Genomic DNA, 19,702 nt, shown 5'->3' with positions numbered 1-19,702 from the left:
CGCGGCGGCCTCTCCCAAGATGGCGCTGGCGGCGACTCGCTTCCCTTGCCTCGCCTCTTCCCTTACGCTACTTCCGCCGAAGCGGTGGCGGGCGAATTCAACGGCGAAGAGGATCTTGAAGCGAAGCCGCCCGCAGGCCGCAATGGCGGGAGGAGGCCGCGCAGGGCCCAGGAGGGCTCGCTCCGCTGGGGAGGCCCGGGCAGGTGAGCGGGGAGGGGTCACGTTACCGGAGGGCCGTTATAAGCAGGGGCGGTGGGGGGGGGCAAAGAGAGGAAGAGGCGCCCATTTGGCGGAGGACCGTTTTGTGGGGGGCGGCAGTCGGTCAGGCCGCTTCCGTCTCTCCTTCAGCGCCCCCAGCCCCGCTCTTCCCTCCCTTTGGGGCGACCTTCAGGCCCCCTCGGCTGTGGGGTCCCGTTGGCTGGCGGCCTGGCTGCGCACGAAGGGATCCTGCCCCCAGACTGTGCGTCTGTCTTGCCCGAGCCCAGCCCGCCTGGGGTGGCCGCTGCTGGTGCGGCGGCGGGAACGAGCAACATCTAGAGCTGCCGCCCAGGGGGGTCGCGGGAGATCTTGGCGGATCCCCCCGGGGTTTGCTCCTGCTGAGCGCCCCCCTCTCTCTCTCGCAGGTGCTGTTAATGCTGATGCTGTTTCTCCCTTGCTGCGGCGCCGGTCGGAGAGGATCGCGTCGCCCCTGGCTCAGCGCGTGTGGCAGGGGAAGCCGAGTCCGGTGGCGAGCAAAGTGCCAGGCGGCAAACTGGTGGGTGGAAACCTTTCTCCTGTTTTCCTGCCCAGGCTGCGATCAGGGCAGGAAACGCCTCAGCCTGTGTGTTTTCCCTGGGTGCGCTCCTCCTGCTTGAACTTTGACTGCTTCTACCAATGTGCTTTTTTGAAAGCTGATGTGCCTAGGCTGGTGTTGGGGTACTTTTGGACAGAAGGAGCATAACCCTTTCTACTAAGGTTCTCTTTCAACACTCACGCCAATTGTTACTTGTCTTCTCCACAGACCTCTGGACCATTTGCAATGCGGCCGGTCACTGTGAAAAAGATCATGCCACGAAATCGGCAGGTATGTTTAGTTTTAGAGGCCTGGTGCCATTTTCCACTAGTGCAGAGAGAGCCATCCATGGATTTTCTCTCTCTCTTTCTCTCTCTCTCCCCCCCCCCCCCCGACCTTTAGCCTCTTTGCATCCAGGACCCAGTTTAGAGCCCAAACTGCAACATAGTATCCCCTTCAGATTAATTTTTTGTACTTACATTCCACTCTTTAGGGTGACCAGATGCAAAGATAGTTAAATCAAGTTTCCTGTTTTGAAATTCACAAATTTCCTTAGTAATTTCCTTAGTAACTGGTTGCTCTAAGAATTGGACTATAACTCAACATTTTTTGAAGAATTGTACTGAAAGAAGACATGCTGGAGCTTCTGATGAAAGTTGGAAAAGCTGCTACCACCTGCTGCTTGTAGTTGTGTGATACTCTGTCCTTCACACCTGCTCACCACTTCTTCTTTTCATCTACAAATTGCTCTTAAAGAACAAGTAAATCCAAATACTGACAAAATTTTAATGCTATAGTGCATCTACCTTAATTTTAAGATCAGGAGGGGACATGCAGACCCTGGATCAGACCCTGAATGCAGTGTTGGTCTGGGCCAGTTAACTGAATCTGAATCCTGGCAAGAAAGATGCCCTGTGGAAGAATGGTTCCATGTCTAAGAAATAGTTCTGTTACCTGTTCTGGATGAGATTGCACTCCCTCTGAAGCAGGGAGGCAACTGCCTCAGACGCCATGATCCACAGGAGCAGCAGTTCTGGCAGCAGAATGCATTTTCATTTGGGTTTTCTCTTCCTTTTTCCAAACCAGATAAAAGAAACAGCCTTAATTCCTCGTCGGAGTCCAAGGGTAAGTCTCAAGCACCAGGTTTTGTGGTTAACAGAAAGGCCACGCCTTTCCATCAGGGCTGTGAACTTTAACTTGCCAATGTTGGAGCAGGGATGCTGTAAATGACGGACACACTTGTTCCTATTATTATTATTTTAAGCCTTTTTGATTCTGGTGTGTCGCTCCACAAGGAAATAAAAAAAGAGCTATTTAAAGATGATGCCAACTCGCAATGTGATGGGTTGTTAATTTACAAATGAATAGGGATATATTTGATACCTGAAAGGCACATAACATTGTTACTTTGGCTATATGCAAATAGGCTTAAATTAATTTGTCCCAAGGCAGGTAGCTAATCAGCTGAAATTAGTGAATCATTTGGCATTCTTGCTGGAGTACTCTTTTCAGCATTATTCAGCATAGCGTGCTAAGTCTGTCACCTGCAGAAGCCTTTCCTATTGAAGGTTAAGCTTGCATCTTCTCTTACAGAATTCATTAAAAGAAGACAAGGAAAATATTCCTCTGAGAGCCACAGAGGTTGAAAACATTCCTCTGAGAACCACAGAGGTTGAAAGTAATGCCAAGGTGGAACTGAAGCCTTCTCCCCTGCACAGCTCTTTGCATCCTGAGGCCGAGGCCTTACCGGCAGGGACCGACCTCCTGCCCCCAGTCAGTGCTGATGACGAGCAAGAACTGGCCAGGCCAAAAAGAGTACGCCGGTCTTACAGCCGCCTGGAGAACCCCTTAAGCCACAGTTTCCTGGGGAGGCGACAAGAGTCTCCCAGCTCCGGCCTGTCGGACACTTCCACACCTACCCATGGCCCAGTCAAGCGGCAAACACTTTTTGGCTTTGATAAGCTTCTGGTTCCAGGTGAGCTCGCCAACATCTCTCCTGTGAACACAGCTGTTCCCCAGAAGTCAACAGTGGCAGAGTCTGGAGCCATCAATGAGAGAGACACAGACATCCCAGGTATCTCATTTGTCAGGGAAAAACGAAGGAAGAAGAAGATGCCACAATTTGATGTAAGTATAACATTTCAGACGGAGTGTGGGAAGCATAAAAGGGGGACATAACATGGACATTAAAGTCTGCACCAACTGGGCTCCTGAGGCTCCACTGCTGAAAAGAAAAGAGTTGCCTAACATCACTGCAATGTCAAGTGATTGACATGTGGGGGTCCCCAACCATCTGTCAAATTGGGCTTCCCAGGGATTGGAGAGATAAAGATCTGGCCTTGTGGCTGAAAAATATTTCCCTACACCTGTGAAAAGTGTAACATGGTCTTGTTGTAAGGATCTCAACTAAATAATGCACAGGAAGCCTTATTGAGCACTTTAAAGTGCTATATCTAGTTATTTGCTATTGAAGTTGCACCATGGAGGGCTAGAAATGGCCACATCCTGGCAATTCTGGAAGCAATGTTAGGAACTCAGATATATAAGCTAATCACTAAATGGCTCCTTAAATCTAGGTTATAGTCACCACCATGGAATGCCTAGGCGTCTCCCCCGCTCCGGCCCCAGTGAAATTTGTTGTTATTAATATTCAAATGTCAAATCAAACAATCTAGAATAAAACAAATTCAGGCTTCAAGGAAAATATTTCAGATCCTTCTCTGAGTGACATTTTACTTTCCCAATATTTATTCACTGATTTAATTTATATAGCTGCCCCTAAAGCAGAAGTACTGTAGGAAGCCATGGTAGTGTAGTGGTTAGAGTGTTGGACTAGGACCTGGGAGGTCAGGGTTCAAATCCCCACTCAGTCATGAAGCTCACTAGGTGACCTTGGACCAGTCATAGCTTCTTAATCTACATCACAGGGTCACTGTAGGAATTCACTAGGGGTGGGTGAACCTTGTACTCCTTCGGGGGGGAAAGGTGGAGTGTAAATGCAATAAATAAGCTCTTCTGCTTACCTGCTTAAGAAAGCTGGAGAGCCATCCTGATGGGAGATGTCAGTCGCCAACCTGGCATCCTGAGATTTCCACAGTTGCAATTGGACACATCCCAGTCGCAAAACACCTGGGGAATTTCAAACATTGCCTCGAAGGTGCATGTGTGGAGACAGGAAATGGTTGGCCATATTTGCTAAGGTCTTGAAAGCTGTTTTTTCCTTATTGTGATGTGTTGTTTTGTTTTTGTTTAATATGGTGTTTTTACTTTTGCTTTTTGTAACCCTTAAAATTTTTAATAAATATTATTTTTTTAATATAAAAAAAAGCTGCTTCTGCTGAGTAGCATTGCCCAATGGTTAGCACCCTGCTTAGATATTTTCCCATCCCCATATCTAGCAGAATAATTGTAGGCTCATGTTCTTAATTTGCAGAGCCCTTCCAGTGGTAGAGTTCAGTCTTACTTGTCTCAGAACTTGGATCACCTTGGCAGGGAGTTCTGGGATTTTAACAAGTACAGCCTCCTATTTTTAAAAAAGGATGACAAGCACAGTTCCACAGGGCCCTATAATATGGCTAAACTATAACATAGGTTTGCTTATTTTTATATTATTTGAATCTTTTTTAACCACACACAGTTCATTCACTAAGGTGTACATTTCAAATTTGCTTAATTCTCTAGAGCACAGAATTTCATTACTCCCTAAACTGTTGGCCTCTCTGGCACTTTGCTGCCCCAAGACCAGGCATGTCCAAAGTCTGTTTCAGGGACCTAATCTGGCCCATGTGGCAGTTTATTTCCTGGGGTAAAATCCTTTAAAAAATATCAACAGCTTCAATCCTAAAAAAGGATCAACAATTTCAACCCTAAATAAAAAAAGCTCAACAACTTCAATCCTAAAAAAAGGTTGGCCCTCACGGCCCTTCACTTCATCAAATCTGATCCTCTTTGAAAAAAGTTTGGACACCAGTGACTGTTATCTTGTAGGGTCACCAAAGTGGACCCACCCTTTTAGCTGAAGCCTCTCTGTTCCTTTTCAGGTATCACAGCTGGATGAATGGGCAGCCCAGATGAACGCGGAGTTTGAAGAAGCAGAGAGATTCGACCTCCTTGTGGAATAAAGGCTCCTCTTTCACTGGAGCGCTGCCTGTCTGCTCCTTGAGTGCTCTTTATTCACAGATTTTGGGCTTATCCTGTGGAGCTCTTCCAGTTCTCCAAACCCAGAAAGCAGTACACCTCTTTGCTGCCAGGTGGACTTGGTGGCAAATTGCAAACTGGATAATAATGTTGTACAGGTCCAGCTGCTGGGTGATGACTTTCCCTTGAGTTCTGACACTGGTGGAGGCAAGGACGACAGCTTCTGGCTGCATCCCATGTAATACTTGCTAAATAGCCTGTCTTGTGCATTTGAAACATCACATCTGCGTGATCTGCCTATGCTCATTCTGTTTTCATTCTGTATTTTTAAAAGGCTGTTTATCCTTTTCTTCATAGGTTGGCAGGTAAATAATAATTACTTGGACTATTCAAAATGTGCTAAGGTATCATTGCACCACCAGAACATTGCTGTATATTTAAATTCAGTGTTTTTTTCTAAAAAATATTCTGTGTTTGCTTTCTAGACTCTAGATATTTGTAATTCCTCCTTTGGAGCATAGAGTGAAATACCAGCTCTTCTTGATTTTTAGGGGCGATACATTTTATTACTACTTTTTTTGCAGTGAAATGTCACCAACAGAGTGACATTAGTCCATGGTTGATAATTCTTATCATGTACTTGTTAATGGTGAGGTGGGGTGGTTGCCTGAGGCTCTTTCACTCGTTTTCTCTGGCTGTGTTTCTGTTTCTCAGTGCACTTGTTTAAGAGTAAGTACAGAAGAAATAATGGGCATTCCCTCACTTCATGCTAACATTTCCCTGCTGGAAAAATAACTCCCCCATGTACACCTGCTCCATTGGTTGGTTTGGAGAGTTTCTTCATGGTGACGCAGTGTGTTGTATAAGCTAGCAGGAATGTTAAAAAGCACAAATTACTGGGAGGGTTGGGCAGTGAGGGAAGCGTGCCATGTTTGGGTTCAAAACATTTTATAGCAATAATATGTTTAATAAAAAAAATACTTCCATGTTCATCCTTTCCTGGTTTTCCTTTGTAGTTCTGCTGGCTGGTCTTGCCCAGAGTGTTTATATTGATGTGTCCATAATAAATGACTTTTAAATCATGATAAATGCATACCTCGCCAACTATTGTTGCAAGAGTCCATGCAGGGCAAGTTTCCTTAATGTGCCACATCTGCTGGCAGGATCCAAAGAATCAAGCTGCTAGTTCTACACAGCAGAGAAGAGCCTTTGGGCTTGTTAGAGCGCTAGAGTAATAACAGCGGTGGAACGTATGAGCAGCAAAGTCTCTGGCTAGGACCTCATCTTGGCCAAGAGCTTCCTCGGAGGGTGAAGAAAGTCATTCTCTCTCTGTCTCCACAAGATTGAGAGCTCTTGCCTGCTTTTAGAGAAAGAAAACGTGAAATGGAGCCACAGAGTTAAACTTCCCTGGAAATCTCAGTTTTCAATAAAAAGACAATGCCAGAAGTTGGAGAGATGGTGGAATGCATTTCCAGTGTGGCTTAGAGCAGGTTCAGCATAGCTTATCCTTGTTGTGACCAAACTAGAGAAGGCCTGTGCAAACGGTCTTGAGCAGATGCTCTAAGACTGAACCATGGTCCTTCCACAGGAGGGGGAGTGAGTAGGGTTAGGCTTGACTTTCTAAAACACCTGCCTACCAGCAGCTCAGCAGCTGGACACTACAACCATCCTGGATGCCAATTCTGCCCTGTTTCCGTTACTGCATTGTTCTGGCTTGCGATCAAAGGAGAATCTTATTTGGCTGCCGTTCCATTCATGTATTGGAGAGCAAAGCAACTGCAGCCTGCCAGCTGATGACGTGAGAAAGTGTGTGTGTCTTTGGGCTACGTAGAATTTAACTTGACCTTTTAGGCTAGTTGCCCACACGTGTGAGTAAAAAGGGACCTGATATATCTTAACAGCTTGAAAGGGGAGACCCAAAGCTTCTCAAAAGCTGTGGGTTAAGCCACAGAGCCTAGGACTTGCCGATCAGAAGGTCAGCGGGTTTAAGCCACAGAGCCTAGGACTTGCCAATCAGAAGGTCAGCGGTTCGAATCCCCGCGGTTCAAATCCCGTTGCTCGGTCCCTGCTCCTGCCAAGCTAGCAGTTTGAAAGCACATCAAAGTGCAAGTAGATAAATAGGTACCGCTCCAGCGGGAAAGTAAACGGCGTTTCTGTGTGCTGCTCTGGTTCGCCAGAAGCAGCTTAGTCATGCTAGCCACATAACCCGGAAGCTGTACGCCGTCTCCCTCGGCCAAAAAAGTGAGATGAGCACCGCAACCCCAGAGTCTGTCACGACTGGACCTAATGGTCAGGGGTCCCTTTACCTTTACCTATCAAATGCTACCTGTAAGTGTTCTTAAAGTGAGAAGGAAGCACTTTGTTTCAGCACCAACAGGCATAGGGAAACTGGCCCTCCAGATGTTGGACTCTGATTTTTATTGGCTCTGGTCAGTGTGACCAGTGGTCAGGAATTATGGGAGTTGTAGTCCAGCAAGCTTTGTGGATGGTAGGGTGGGTACCAGTTTCACACCATTGCTCTATGAAACTCAGAATCGTAGAAGGGAAGGGATCCTAAAATCCATCCCCCGCAATGCAGGATTGAACCTGCAACCTTGGCATTATCAGCACCACACTAACCAACTGATCTATCTAAAGAGTCTTAATCAATTGGTTCAATCCACATGTATTTGCATATAAGTATTCCCCCCACCCCCAAAAAAAGTAAACACCAGAGCATACTCAGCATCTCCTGGTCAGGCTGGAGAAGATCTCTATCTGAGATACTGGAGAGCAGCTACCTATAAATGCTTCTCCTGTTGTCCCACCAAAAGATACAGAAGGGATGGATCAAGATCCTGGCATCCACATAGGGTGGCTTAGCTGTTGAATAAGTTGTGAGAAGCATTTTTGTGAAATGTCTTAACTTGCCAAATAGGACCTGAGAGAGCTTCCTCTCCTGGATGTTGGATTTGTCATAGTAATTGATAAATCCTGCAAACGGTGCTGTTTCAATGGATGGAGCAGTTAGGGGAAGGGGAGAGCTCTGGCGATTGGGTGCTGCTGTACAGATTACAGTAATTTCTCTTTGGATTTAACCTGCTCGGTGTCTTTGCTACCCATTGAGTTCCTGCCAGTCACAGAGGAGCAACCACATAGCAAGGCCACGTGTGACCTTGCCAGTGTCACTGCTCGAGGGCAGAGGAGCCGCACTATCGATCTTTGCTTATTGCTGGTGACAAGAGGCGGGGGAGCTCCTGCTTGGCTTAAAGCTTTCCGAGTTGCCTCCAGGGGGTTAGTGCAGGAGGCAGTCTTAACCCTTGGAGAAGATCTGAAAGTCATGCTGATGGCAAATGTCTCAACCCAGACTGCAGAAAGTTTGCTCTGTAAATGTCTATGGGTGATACATAAAGTGGCATCAAATAACTCCAACATTTAATTACGGGATTGTACTCCCTCCTCACATGCCACAATGCATCAATATTGTATTAATACAGTAGCCTAAAGGCCAGGAAAAACGCTCTCAGGTATACACATATTTATGTACTGGTACTTTTGGGTGCTTCATTGGCTTGGCTGAGCCTAGATCGTTCCTCCTGCAATCTCTCACGTGTACCATAATCCCCTCTCACAACAATAGTGTGCAGGAATGGGTGCCACTGGTTGCTTAAAAAAAATATATCACTGTTGATTTTCTGTGTCTAAATGGCCAATCTGTGTGCTGGTGTGTGCTGATACAGGCTAAGCCTTGTGCAAACTCCAGCTTAGATACAGAAACCTGGCGCAGTGGTTTCACAGCAGCTGAACATCCTTGTTGCTCATCCTTGCCTATGATAAGCTGGACTTAAGGCATTGGCTCCAAAATCTATTCCTCTATTCCTCATTGACCAAGTGCCAAAGATGACACACAGAAGCAGAGATTAGTAAAACAAGACCATAAGGTTATTTACAGTCGTAATGTTGGGGTGGCATATGGGGCCCAGGATCCTGCTGTGGGGCAGCCAGAGTGCTGGCCAATGTCTCGTTCTCCCAGGCTAGTGGATAGCTACTGGAAGTAGTTACCATAGCTGGCCAACAGAGAAAGGCCACCCCAGCATGTGCATTCTGGTAGTCCTGTACCCACCCAAGGCCCCTTATACCCTCCAATATTTCGCAAATTAAAGGCAAAGTGGGACATTCTGGGATCAAATCAGAAACAGGGACAGCTTCTGTAAATCTGGGACTGTCCCTGGAAAACAGAGACATTTGGAAGGTCTGTCTTATGTGGTAGGTAATAATCTTGTTTAGCTATGATTCCATGAATCTATGAGCAGGGCGGGAGAGGGGTGAGGCAAACCATATGTCATAACAGCTCGGCTTGCTTCTCCCCGCTTGATGAGATGCTCCAGTGCCCATCATATTGACATTTCCCACTTCTGCTCCACTGAGCCAGGCGGGGTGGTTAAATAATCGAGTCAGGCAGGGAGAGACTTGGCAGTCGGTGCAGCAGAGGGAGCCCAGCGGAGCCCAGTTTTCCAGGATGAGCGCCTCAGCCATCCGCCGAAAGTCCTACAAGAGAGCCCAAGAGGAAGCCGGGCTGTTCTCCCCCGTCCACTGGGAGGGCGACAAGGGCAGCAACGGAGACGTTCCGGCTGGGAAGCTGCAGGTCATGGAAAAGTTCTTCACACCTGTCCGGCAGACCAAGGAGAACAAGGGGGCCTCCTCCTCTTCCTCCACCGACTTGGGGCTCAGGGACTGCAGCAGCTGCCACCAGCAGTGGGCCGAGAGCCGGAGCGGCCACTTTTCCACGCTCTCGTCATCCTCGGCCTCCTCCACCTCGGCCTCCTCCTCAGCCTCCAGCTCGGCCTCGTGGTCCTCTGAAGCCAGCCTGGACAAAGAGGCCTTCTTGCTGACCAGCCCTCGCTACCACCCCCAGCACTCGCAGTCCTGCGTGGACCTTTCGGGAGAAGCCAGGGCCTTCCACCGCAGTCGGGAGGAAGAAATGGCGGAGTTTGAGGAGGAGGAAGCTCCCGGCTCCTTCAACCGCTTGAGGAAAGGACAGAGCAAGAGTGCCGACCGGCTGGGCAACCGCCATGGCCTGCAGTCGCAGCCTGGCCAACCTGACGGCGTGGACAGACACCTCTACAAGGCCGCTAGCCTGGAGCGCAGCCTCGCCTTCAGCGAGCAGGCGGAAATCCTGGCCCCGCGACAGCCCCACTACACCGGGGCTCCAGTGCCAAGCAAAGGCATCTTGAAAAACGGGGCGGTGGCCGGTGGCGACTGGCTGAGGAAGGCCAAGTCCATTGAAACCATCACTGTGCGGTCCGTAGGGAAGGAGCCTCTGTCTTCCCCCGGGCCTGCTAGGCCTCTCCAGAGGGAGAAGCAGCCCCCAAACAGCTTGGATCTGAGCGCCCCCAAAAAGCCCCCCGTCACGGAAAGGATGAAGCTGGTGGAGGAGAAGCTCCGCTTCTCAGAGTTCCTGAACGAGATCACCCAGCAGGTGATGAGCCCCTCCAGCCTCAGTTCGCTGGGCTGGAAGCCTCCAGAGCCCTCCCTGGCCAGCAAGGCCCCCAGCACCGACGGGTCAGACTCGAAAGGCTCCAGCAGCAAAGGCAGCTCCCCAGGGTCCTTGCTGGAGATGGCTGAGGCGAAAGCAGAGGCAGCGGCAAGGAGGAGGACGGGGCAGGCCGAGGCCAAGGCGGACGCCCTTCCCAGCCCCAACAGCCGATCCCAAGCCAGCCTGGCCTTTGGCAGGGCCACAGATGAGGCCAGTACCAGTCCGGAACTGGCGCCCTTCGCTCACTTGCCAGCTAAGCTGGGGAGTTTGCCTAAGCTGCCAGGAGAGGCAGCCAAGCGGCCGAAGAAGCCCAGCGAGGCCAAAGGTGGACACGGGCAGGAGGTCAAGAGGCTGGAACAGCCCCTCAAGAAAGCAGAGAAGGGCCTTCCCACCGGAGGGACAGCCGAGAAAGCCAACCCCCTGGAAGAGCACGAGGGTGTAGCCGCGAAGAAGAGGATGCACAACAGCAAGGTATGGGGGCCTGGTAGGGGCCTGTGGGGTTTCCTCCTCGGAGTGCCTTTCCCTGCCAACCTGCTGCCCCACACCATTAACAAAACCCAGGTGAGCTGCCAAAGGCTCACACCTTCTAGGCGGCCCATTAAATCTCAATGATGGAAAAGCACTCTGTACATGTTCAGTCAGGCCACAGGGTCTGATAACCTGAGGTCGAGCCGCACAATTTAGGAGGGACTTGAACTTGTATTTCCTGTGCATTTTCAAAGGCCACACACTATGTTTTTCATTTGGCTAACTAGAGAGCACAAACCTTTAATGGCACGTGGCCTTACCCGGCTATGTTCTGATCCCTTTTCATAAACCTATGGGGAGGCCGCACTTGGAATATGGTGCCCAGTTCTAGCCATCGCATCCCAAAATGAATATTTGGGAAGGTGCAGAAATGGGTGACTAAAATGATTAGGGGGTTTCAGGAAGACCCATTTGTGAAAGGCTAATTTTTTGGGTGGGGGATGAGGAAGAGAAGACTACAGGTGGGGGAACATGATGGAGACTTTAAAAATCATAAAGGTCTCTACAATATCCTTTTTGATGTGAAGCAATCAGACGCAGGTGGCGCTGTGGGTTAAAGCCTCAGCGCCTAGGGCTTGCCGACCAAAAGGTCGGCAGTTCGAATCCCTGCGGCGGGGTGCGCTCCCGCTGCTCGGTCCCAGCGCCTGCCAACCTAGCAGTTCAAAAGCACCTCCGGGTGCAAGTAGATAAATAGGGACCGCTTACCAGCGGGAAGGTAAACGGTGTTTCCGTGTGCGGCTCTGGCTCTGGCTCTGGCTCTGGCTCTGGCTCTGGCTCTGGCTCTGGCTCTGGCTCTGGCCAGAGCAGCGATGTCACGCTGGCCACGTGACCCGGAAGTGTCTCCGGACAGCGCTGGCCCCCGGCCTCTTAAGTGAGATGGGCGCACAACCCCAGAGTCTGTCAAGACTGGCCCGTACGGGCAGGGGTACCTTTACCTTTACCTTAATCAGTATTCTGCATGTAGCTGTATTGGATAACCACTCTATAACGTTGGCTCATTGTTCCCAGATTTGGGGCAGGGCATGTCCAAGTTGGGAAGATGCAATCCTATTTCTCCTCTAATGCATAGGAAAATGTTTCTGGAGTTGGGGACACTGATTCATCTGGTAGGTGTGTGTGTTTAAACCTGTTGTCACAATCTTAAGTGGTAGTATCTTTGCTTTAAAGAATAATTTAAAAATGAAAGTATGGAGATGAATTTTCTCCTTTTTTATCTCCAGGAGCTGCTGGCAGAGGCAGAACAACCTGTGTGAGTATGCAGATCAGCAGTTGGTATCATCTTCCAGCACCTATCCTCTCCCTTCATGGGGCAGCAGTAGCAAAGCAGGGAGCCAGTGGTAAAAGTTCTACCTGCTTTGCGGTTGCCCTGGCTGCTGCTCCCTTTCTTGCTGCTGCTGCTGCTTGCTTAAGACACTGCAGCTACAGGTATCAAACCACCTACCACCTGCAGAGATTTTGATCCTCTGCTGCTGTTCGCTAGAATTGCTTCTCCATCTCATGTACGCACTCTGTACTGTCATTATAGGCCCTCACAGGAGCAGGAGCCAGCATCCCCAGCACATAAGGAGGAAGCAGATGCCAAACCCAGAACGGCTCAGCGAGACCTGCAGAAAACCTGGGACGAACTGGACGCTCTAAAAGAAAAATTCAGCAGGTGACATGTCAAAAGCACAGCGGTCAGGGCTCATCCTGTATTCAGGATTTGTGGCGGGGAGGAGTTTGCTCTCAAAGCCCCGTCCTTTGGGGAAGGAGCAAAATATGCTTCAATTGGATTCATGAAACCAATTGATATATTAATATATAGAGTAATTTTGTGCAGGACTTTGGCTCAGAGTTTTTGCTATCATGACTGTATTTCCTTCCTTTCAGGCTTCAGGAAGACTATTCCAACACACGGCTCACTAACCAGCTGCTGGAAGACAGACTACAGATTATTGTAAGGAAAACGTAAAAAAACTGAATGAATAAATTTGGTTCTCGCCATTATATTATACATACTGGCAAAAAGCAAAAATACATCGCCACTGGGAACTATATCGCTGTGCTATGTCAAAACATGCATGAAGTTATCAAGATGATGGTTCCTTTTTTAGCAGCCACACGTCCAGCTGTTTGTGAGAAAAAGATTCTCACCACCCTGCCTTTTTAGAGTAGCAGCTCCTAAAAGTATGGGAGACGAGTTATATGGTCAAACTAACGGATCTTGTTGGAAGAAGAGAAGGAATATAATTATTTATTTGAAAAGTGGATATTTTTTCGTCTTATGCTGGAACCATTAAGTTCAGAGCACAACCCAGCGCCCTATGAATAAGGTCGTAAAAAGAGAAGACAACATTGAGACCCACTGAAATAGATGCACAGCAAGACTGTGCATCTTTTATCTTTGTGGGTCTAGCCTATTTATCTTTGTGGGTCTATCCTAGATGGATCCACCCCAAGATGTTTAAACACATAGCTGTTTTTGCATTTTTATTATTACATTTTATTTCCTCTGCGTCTCAGTCTCCCTTACAGTAACTGGCCCCCAGGCTTGTCACAAGAAATGTACTTAAATTACTTATTTAATTAAGTTACACTTTGCAGCACCAATTAGAGTGTATTCTATTTGTATTATTATGTCTTGCTGCTCTCTCTCTCTCTCTCTCTCTCTCTCTCTCTCTCTCTGGCCTCCTTTGCTGACTTGCCTCCCCGCCCCATGCTTTCCTCACAACAGGCTCAGAGCATGGCTGAAGAAAAGCAAACTTTGAACCAGCGGATCAATGAGCTGCTGGAGAGGCTGATCAGTGCACAAAACACGATTTGCACCTTGGAAAAAATTAACGTGAGTACTTTGATCAAAGTACTTTTTGGGAGGGGGGTGAGGAGAGAAAGGTATAACAACAGAATAATGGAGGAGAATTTCGTCTGCCCCACTACTCTAGTGGGGGAAATTCAGAGTGCGAGACCATTCCCAACAAAAGGCTCTTGAAATTCTACTTCAAGACCTCTAAAGGAGGAGAACCCAGCACCCCCCAGCTTAGGTTGATCTCACTTATCCATCAAGAGGTTTCTCCTACTACCCTCTTGCTCCTCTCTTGAAACTCCCTTAGATATGGTCCTGCCCTCTGTCTGGGACAACAGAGAAAAGAAGCAGCCTTTTTCCACTGCTGTGTGTGATTGTGTTGCTGGCAGGAGCCCTTCCAATATTTGCCATTGCTATTGTTACCCCGGTCTTCTCTTATCCAGTTCCTTCAACTTTTCCTCATTTTCCATACAGGCAGCTCCCCGTTTATGCAGGTCTTACATTCCAAGGCACCGCACACGTCTGTGAAATCGCATATAATTGAAACCCATTGAAAACCCCCACAAACAAACCACTCCACCCCCGTCTCACCCTTTTAGTGATATTTCAGTGACTTCAGGATTCAGTGTGATGTGTTTATACACGGTTGCACACCTCTTGAATGTGCATAAACTGCTCTCCTCCAAATCTGTTCCACTTTACAGGGCCAAACATATTTATAGCATATCCTCAAACTACAAGACCTGCTGGGATTTTTTGGGAAGGGAAGGTCATTACCTAAATGGTCCGAATGGTCTTTGCTGTCTCTCCACTCACAGATCTCAGGGCTGCTGGCAAAGCCCAGCCTGGAAAAGCAGCAGCGCAGTGGAAAGGACGAGTCTCCCTCCGACAGCCTCTGCTCTCTGCACATTCTGGATGTCGCGCCCCCTCCTGCTTTCATGGACGGTGCCTCTGAGACGCAAACCACCTCCAACCAGTCCGACTCGGCCACCGAAACCAGCAAGCTGGGCTGCAGCTCTGAATCGGACACAGCAGCCGGGCCTAGTGAGGAGAGGAGCCTCCTGCTGAAGTACGAGGCGGCCCTGGTGGCACCGTCCCCAGAAGGGCCAAAGAGACACAGCAAGAGCCACAGCCGGGCCACAGCCTTCATCCCCTGGAAGCAGAAGTCCACCACGTTCTCAACGCAAGACACGAATTCAACAGAAAGCGAGTGCAGTGGGGAGGAGGAAGCAACCCCGCTTTGTCCCCTCCCAGCCCCGCGCTTCCTATACTTGAGGCAGGAGGCCCTGGTGGCCCCGCCGGGGCCCAGCAGCCATTTCCCAGCCTTGCCCACACTGCAGCCAGAGGTCTTTGAAGCAGCCCACCTGCCTTCCCCCACCAACCTGCCGCCCAGTGGGAAGCTTGAGGAGATGGTGCCAGAAATGAGCAGCTCTGAGAGCTCTGAGGATGGCGAGGTCTCCTGGAGCCCTGGCTTGGTGGAGAAGACATCAGGAGGACCCCACCTGGATTATCAGTCGGCCCAAAAAATGCTTGACGGCCTGCTGCAGAAAAGCCGCCGGGGGAATGAACCACCCAAAGCGGGCAGGTTGGAAGGCTTCCGCTTAGCTGGTGCCACAGAGGGGAACGGAGCAGGCCGGGGCCTCCCTCACTACCACCAGCAGCAGCACCAGCAACACAGGATCCGTTACTACCAAGAGTTCCCGAGTCCTGAGGAGGGAAAGAGCTACCCATGCCCCCTGGGCACCAAGGGGGCAGTGGTGGGGCTAGAGGGCAGCGATGCTGCACAAGATTCTACATCCCTCTGAGGTGGGACGAAAGGAAGCTGCTCCCTTAGCCATGCCATACTTCCCACCCCCTGCAATCCACGGGACTGTCTTTCCTTACTCAGTGGTGAAGAAAAAGCACTCTGCACGTGACTCAGATGAACTTTCTCCTTTAGGCTTATCTTCCTATGAATCAGGGTCCGAACCAGGTCCTGAGCTAAGCCCCTGGACCCCATGGGAACCTTGGCCAGCCCCTTTCCCACCTCTTCTCCAGGTGTGACTTTTGGTTGTAATTCAATCCCCGTTTTGATTTAAAAAGCAGCAGCAGCAGCAGCTAGGTTATATTAAATCTCTGTCTTGTAGTTTGGAAAGTTTATTTTAGTGAAGAGGAAATCTGATGATGTGTTTCTTCTTTCGTAACAAATGGGGCGCAACTTTATTTACAGCGTGAAGTACGTCACACTGAAGTTCAGACACATGAGAAACAGTCACCTAAAGGACAATTCACTATTTGCATTCAGAAGTGTGTGTTGTTGTTGTTTAAAGATAATTCCCGCAAGGCAGAGCTTTCCAAACTTTTCATGCTGGTGACACTCTTTTTAGACATGCATCATTTCACGACACAATAATTCAGCTTTACAGTGGTAACTCGGGTAACGAACTTAATTCATTCCAGAGATCTGTTCTTAACCCGAAACTGTTCTTAACCTGAGGTGCGCTTTTGCTAATGGGATTTCCTGCTGCCACTGCGCCGCCGGTGCACAATTTCCATTCTCATCCTAGGGCAAAGTTCTCAACCCGAGGTACTACTTCCGGGTTAGCGGAGTTTGTAACCTCAAGTGTTTGTAACCTAAGGTACCACTGTACTAGCAAACTGGAGGTTAAACGAACGCATTTACATGACACATCTACACACTGCAGCTGAAATGCTAATGTGTCGCTACACACAGTTTAGAAAGCTCTGCCATAAGGGCTTAGTATGGCAAAGAGTAATCTACTTTTCTCACCAGGCTTTTACCTGTAAGCATTGTATCAGGCCAGCACTGTTCTTGTGGGTTTTCGCTGGGTGGTTGTTAGCTTTTGAAGCCTATGAACTAGAAAATGTATAAGCAACTAGAATTCTAAACAGGTCATTGGTGTTTACCATTCATCTTCAACATTATCCCACCTCCTTGATCAAAAGAAGGATGGCTCACAATAATGCCTTCTTGGGGAAGGTACAATTCGGGATAACAGGATTTAAACTAAAATATAAAGAATGCTTAAACACAGTAGAAAATAGGGCAATTTTACAACTTGTGAGGAAGCACAGTGACAACTTAATTTTAATTTTCTATAGTGGAAATCCTGGTGGAGTATTTTTATTTTATTTTCATCCCTCAGATGTGCACAGAACCAGCAAACTATGGGAAGAAAAACAATACTGGGCAGCAATCTGATAAGCATGTGTGGAGCACTTAAGATTGCTTTTGTTTCTTTTCTGCTGTGCTTCTCGTAAATATACATAATTGTTTGGAAAGGAAATCTGACTTTAATGTAAATAAATTTATCAACACAAGCATATTAAAATTAAATCAAAATCAGTTCAAGGCTGAGTTTTTAATATATATATAGAGAGAGAGAGAGAGAGAGAGAGAGAAATATATAACTTCTGAGCATAGTGTCATGTTTTATTGTTTATTCAGAGGACCAGCAAGCCTTCAGGGGTGCTAGAAGCCAGAGGATGCCACTCATATCCCCAAGCACAGCGAAGTTTGTCCACAGGCATAAGCTACACAAGCATGGAGCCTCCACATCCAGAGGCTTTCTACCTCTCAGTAAACGAGCTGTTCCTCACCTGGTTCTTCCCCTGCCCTCCAAGAATAGGGTAGAGGCGATGAAGAAGGACGTCGGTGTCTCCCATCCCCCTTCCCACCTCTGGCAAGGGTGCCCACCTCATTCTCGGGGAACAGAGCTGTCTCACCGGAGCCCTCCTCGAGTCCTCTTCTCCCACTCGGGGGTTTACGGCGCCCCGAGGGCACCCACTGAGATCTCCCGAGAAAGGGCGCTCGAGATGTAATAAGAAACAGACGCCGATTCTGCCTTAAAAATAAAAATATCCCACTCCCCTGTCTCACTCAATGGAGGCGGTGGGGTAGACTGCTGCAGCACATAGGGGCTGCCTCTGGGCAGATGCAGCGTGCTCATGGAGCTGGAGACCTGGAGCGCAGCGTCCGCCCGCTCCTGAAGTCCTGCCATCGCCTGCAGGCAGACTGCGCTGAGCCATGGAGGCTCCAAGCAGCCCTTCCCAAAGAGAGACTCTGGGACAGGGAGGGGATGGTCGGTTTGGAGTGTGCCGTTTAGGGGATTCCCCCGTTGGTGGGTGTGTGGCGCCCTCTGCACATGCTCTACGGTACCTAAGGAACCGGAGCTCCGCGACGGCGCCCTCTTGCAGCTTCTCCTCCGGGAGCGCTGACCTCTTGAGAAAGGCGCTGCGGGATAAGGTCGGGCGGAAGTGCGCCATCTTGAAGCTGCAGCGGGCGCCGCCACCGAGGGCACTAAAGACGCCATCTTGCGAGAGGCACCAGAGGCGGAAGTGAATCCTCACAACTGGAAAGGCTGCTCTTGTGTGCAGTCCTCTGGGTGTAGTCCTGGCGAAGTCAACAGAAAGAGCACTTTCCCAAGAGTACCCTTTAGCCTGGCCAGGAATGGGGGAGAGATTTGAATCAGTTTGCAGACCAGCCTCACCCATGAGCTGTGCTTTTTTTCAGGAGGTCCTCAAGGGCACCTCTTTTCTGTTGTTAAAAAGTGTGGCAGTTACTGCAACAACTTCATACTGAGTACCGGCACCTATTTTTCTAGAAAGAAAGCACTGCCCATGAGCATACCCTCCAACATTTCTCTAATAAAAATAGGGAAATATTATTTAATAAACATAAACATAAACTTTATTATTTATACCTCGCCTATCTGACTGGTTTGCCCCAGCCATTCTGGGTGGCTTCCAACATATATAAAAACATAATAAAACATTTTAACTACTTAAAAAAAACTTCCTCGTACAGGGCCACCTTCAGATGTTATCCTCCAACACGACTCCAATGAAAATAGGGAAGTCCTAAGGAAAAGCGGGACATTTCTGATTTGATCCCAGAATGTCCTGCTTTTCCTTAGTTTAGGATGCCCCTATTTTCACTGAAGAAATATTGGAGGGTATGGAGTTATCCAACCCCCTGAGCCGTCAGAAGGCAATCCTGTATAGGGAAGTTTTTTTTAATGTTTAATGTTTAGTTATGTTTTTATATATGTTGGAAGCTGCCCACAGTGCTGGAGTGACCCCATAAGATGTGTGGGGTATGAATAGTAAAATTATCATAATGGAATGGGATGTCCCTATTTTCATCGGAGAAATGTTGGAGGGGATGTAGAAGTATCTGTGTAATTAATATGTTTCTGCCCCCATGGGTGCTTTCCCTTGCATACACTGCATTGGCCCTTTAATTGTAATCAATTCTTACTGTCAACCAAAACACCAATCCCGAAGTAATTGTCTTTTTAATTAGTGGTTTCTTTTCCAATAACAACCATGTAAATAAAGCTTTCCCACGGTAGCCAAACACCTGCCCCTTACGTAATCCCTTGCTCTTTTTAGGAGCCTGTGAAAAGAGCAGAGGCCCAGGAGAAATTCAAGAGTAGCTGTGTGGATGTTTTTGTGCGTAGACATTGTGTGTGTGTGTGTAGATGCATATATAGTCAGTCAACACACAATAAACAGATTCAGGCCTCTTGCAATTTGGGATGCTGCAATTTCTTCAAGCTCCCTCAAAATCTGTTGCATGTTAGGGCATCACAGGGATGAATTAAAGGATTCCTGCAATCCAGAAAGCCTCTTTCTTATTAGAAAGCCTGTCCCATCTTCGCCCATGCAGATATTTGGAACCTGTTCTGTGCCTGGTAAGTCCCCCCCCCCCCAGTTGCCCCCTATACCAGCACTGCTTTTACCTGCCCAGAAGGGAAATTTTGATCATATCGTGCACCGATTAATTCCCCTGGATCTGAAAGCTTTTCTCCTTGTTCTGCGGCAAAAATCCACTCTTACTTGCTGAATTGGATCTTATCAGATGTACGGAAAATCCGAAGAGAGATTTTGCTTAGCAAGCTTCTGATTCAGTGGGTAAGATTTTCCAAAGGCATAGCCATGGAACAACAAAAGGAGCTCTCATACA

General features: G+C 48.5%; 2 protein-coding genes across 2 annotated transcripts; both read left to right on the top strand.

Moving 5' to 3' along the window:
- The first annotated feature begins 10 nt into the window (after nucleotides 1–10).
- CDCA5 (cell division cycle associated 5) lies at nucleotides 11–5,899 on the top strand. Its single transcript, XM_079957474.1, has 6 exons — nucleotides 11–203; nucleotides 624–754; nucleotides 1,001–1,063; nucleotides 1,859–1,897; nucleotides 2,366–2,899; nucleotides 4,813–5,899. The coding sequence occupies exons 1-6, from the start codon at nucleotides 20–22 to the stop codon at nucleotides 4,891–4,893; spliced, it is 1,032 nt and encodes a 343-aa protein (XP_079813600.1). The 5' UTR covers nucleotides 11–19; the 3' UTR covers nucleotides 4,894–5,899.
- A 3,508-nt stretch (nucleotides 5,900–9,407) lies between these two features.
- On the top strand, nucleotides 9,408–17,080 carry LOC307205239 (uncharacterized protein; the record flags this gene model as incomplete). The annotated part of the gene is made up of 6 exons (XM_079957434.1): nucleotides 9,408–10,895; nucleotides 12,173–12,201; nucleotides 12,478–12,606; nucleotides 12,822–12,888; nucleotides 13,666–13,773; nucleotides 14,553–17,080. 6 exons carry the CDS (start codon nucleotides 9,408–9,410, stop codon nucleotides 15,537–15,539), a joined length of 2,808 nt encoding a protein of 935 aa, XP_079813560.1. The 3' UTR covers nucleotides 15,540–17,080.
- Nucleotides 17,081–19,702: the final 2,622 nt, after the last annotated feature.

Source organism: Podarcis cretensis (assembly GCF_951804945.1).
Source record: "Podarcis cretensis genome assembly, chromosome: 16".
In the NCBI taxonomy this organism is placed as follows: domain Eukaryota; kingdom Metazoa; phylum Chordata; class Lepidosauria; order Squamata; family Lacertidae; genus Podarcis; species Podarcis cretensis.
This window is presented reverse-complemented; position numbering and strand designations above follow the sequence as displayed.

Bases quoted from the DNA above. Each gene is read 5' to 3' on its own strand.
- CDCA5 (XM_079957474.1), top strand. From the start codon at position 20: ATGGCGCTGGCGGCGACTCGCTTCCCTTGCCTCGCCTCTTCCCTTACG. The intron at 204-623 runs GTGAGCGGGGAG...TCTCTCTCGCAG, and splicing joins CGCTGGGGAGGCCCGGGCAG to GTGCTGTTAATGCTGATGCT. The intron at 1,064-1,858 runs GTATGTTTAGTT...TTTCCAAACCAG, and splicing joins TCATGCCACGAAATCGGCAG to ATAAAAGAAACAGCCTTAAT.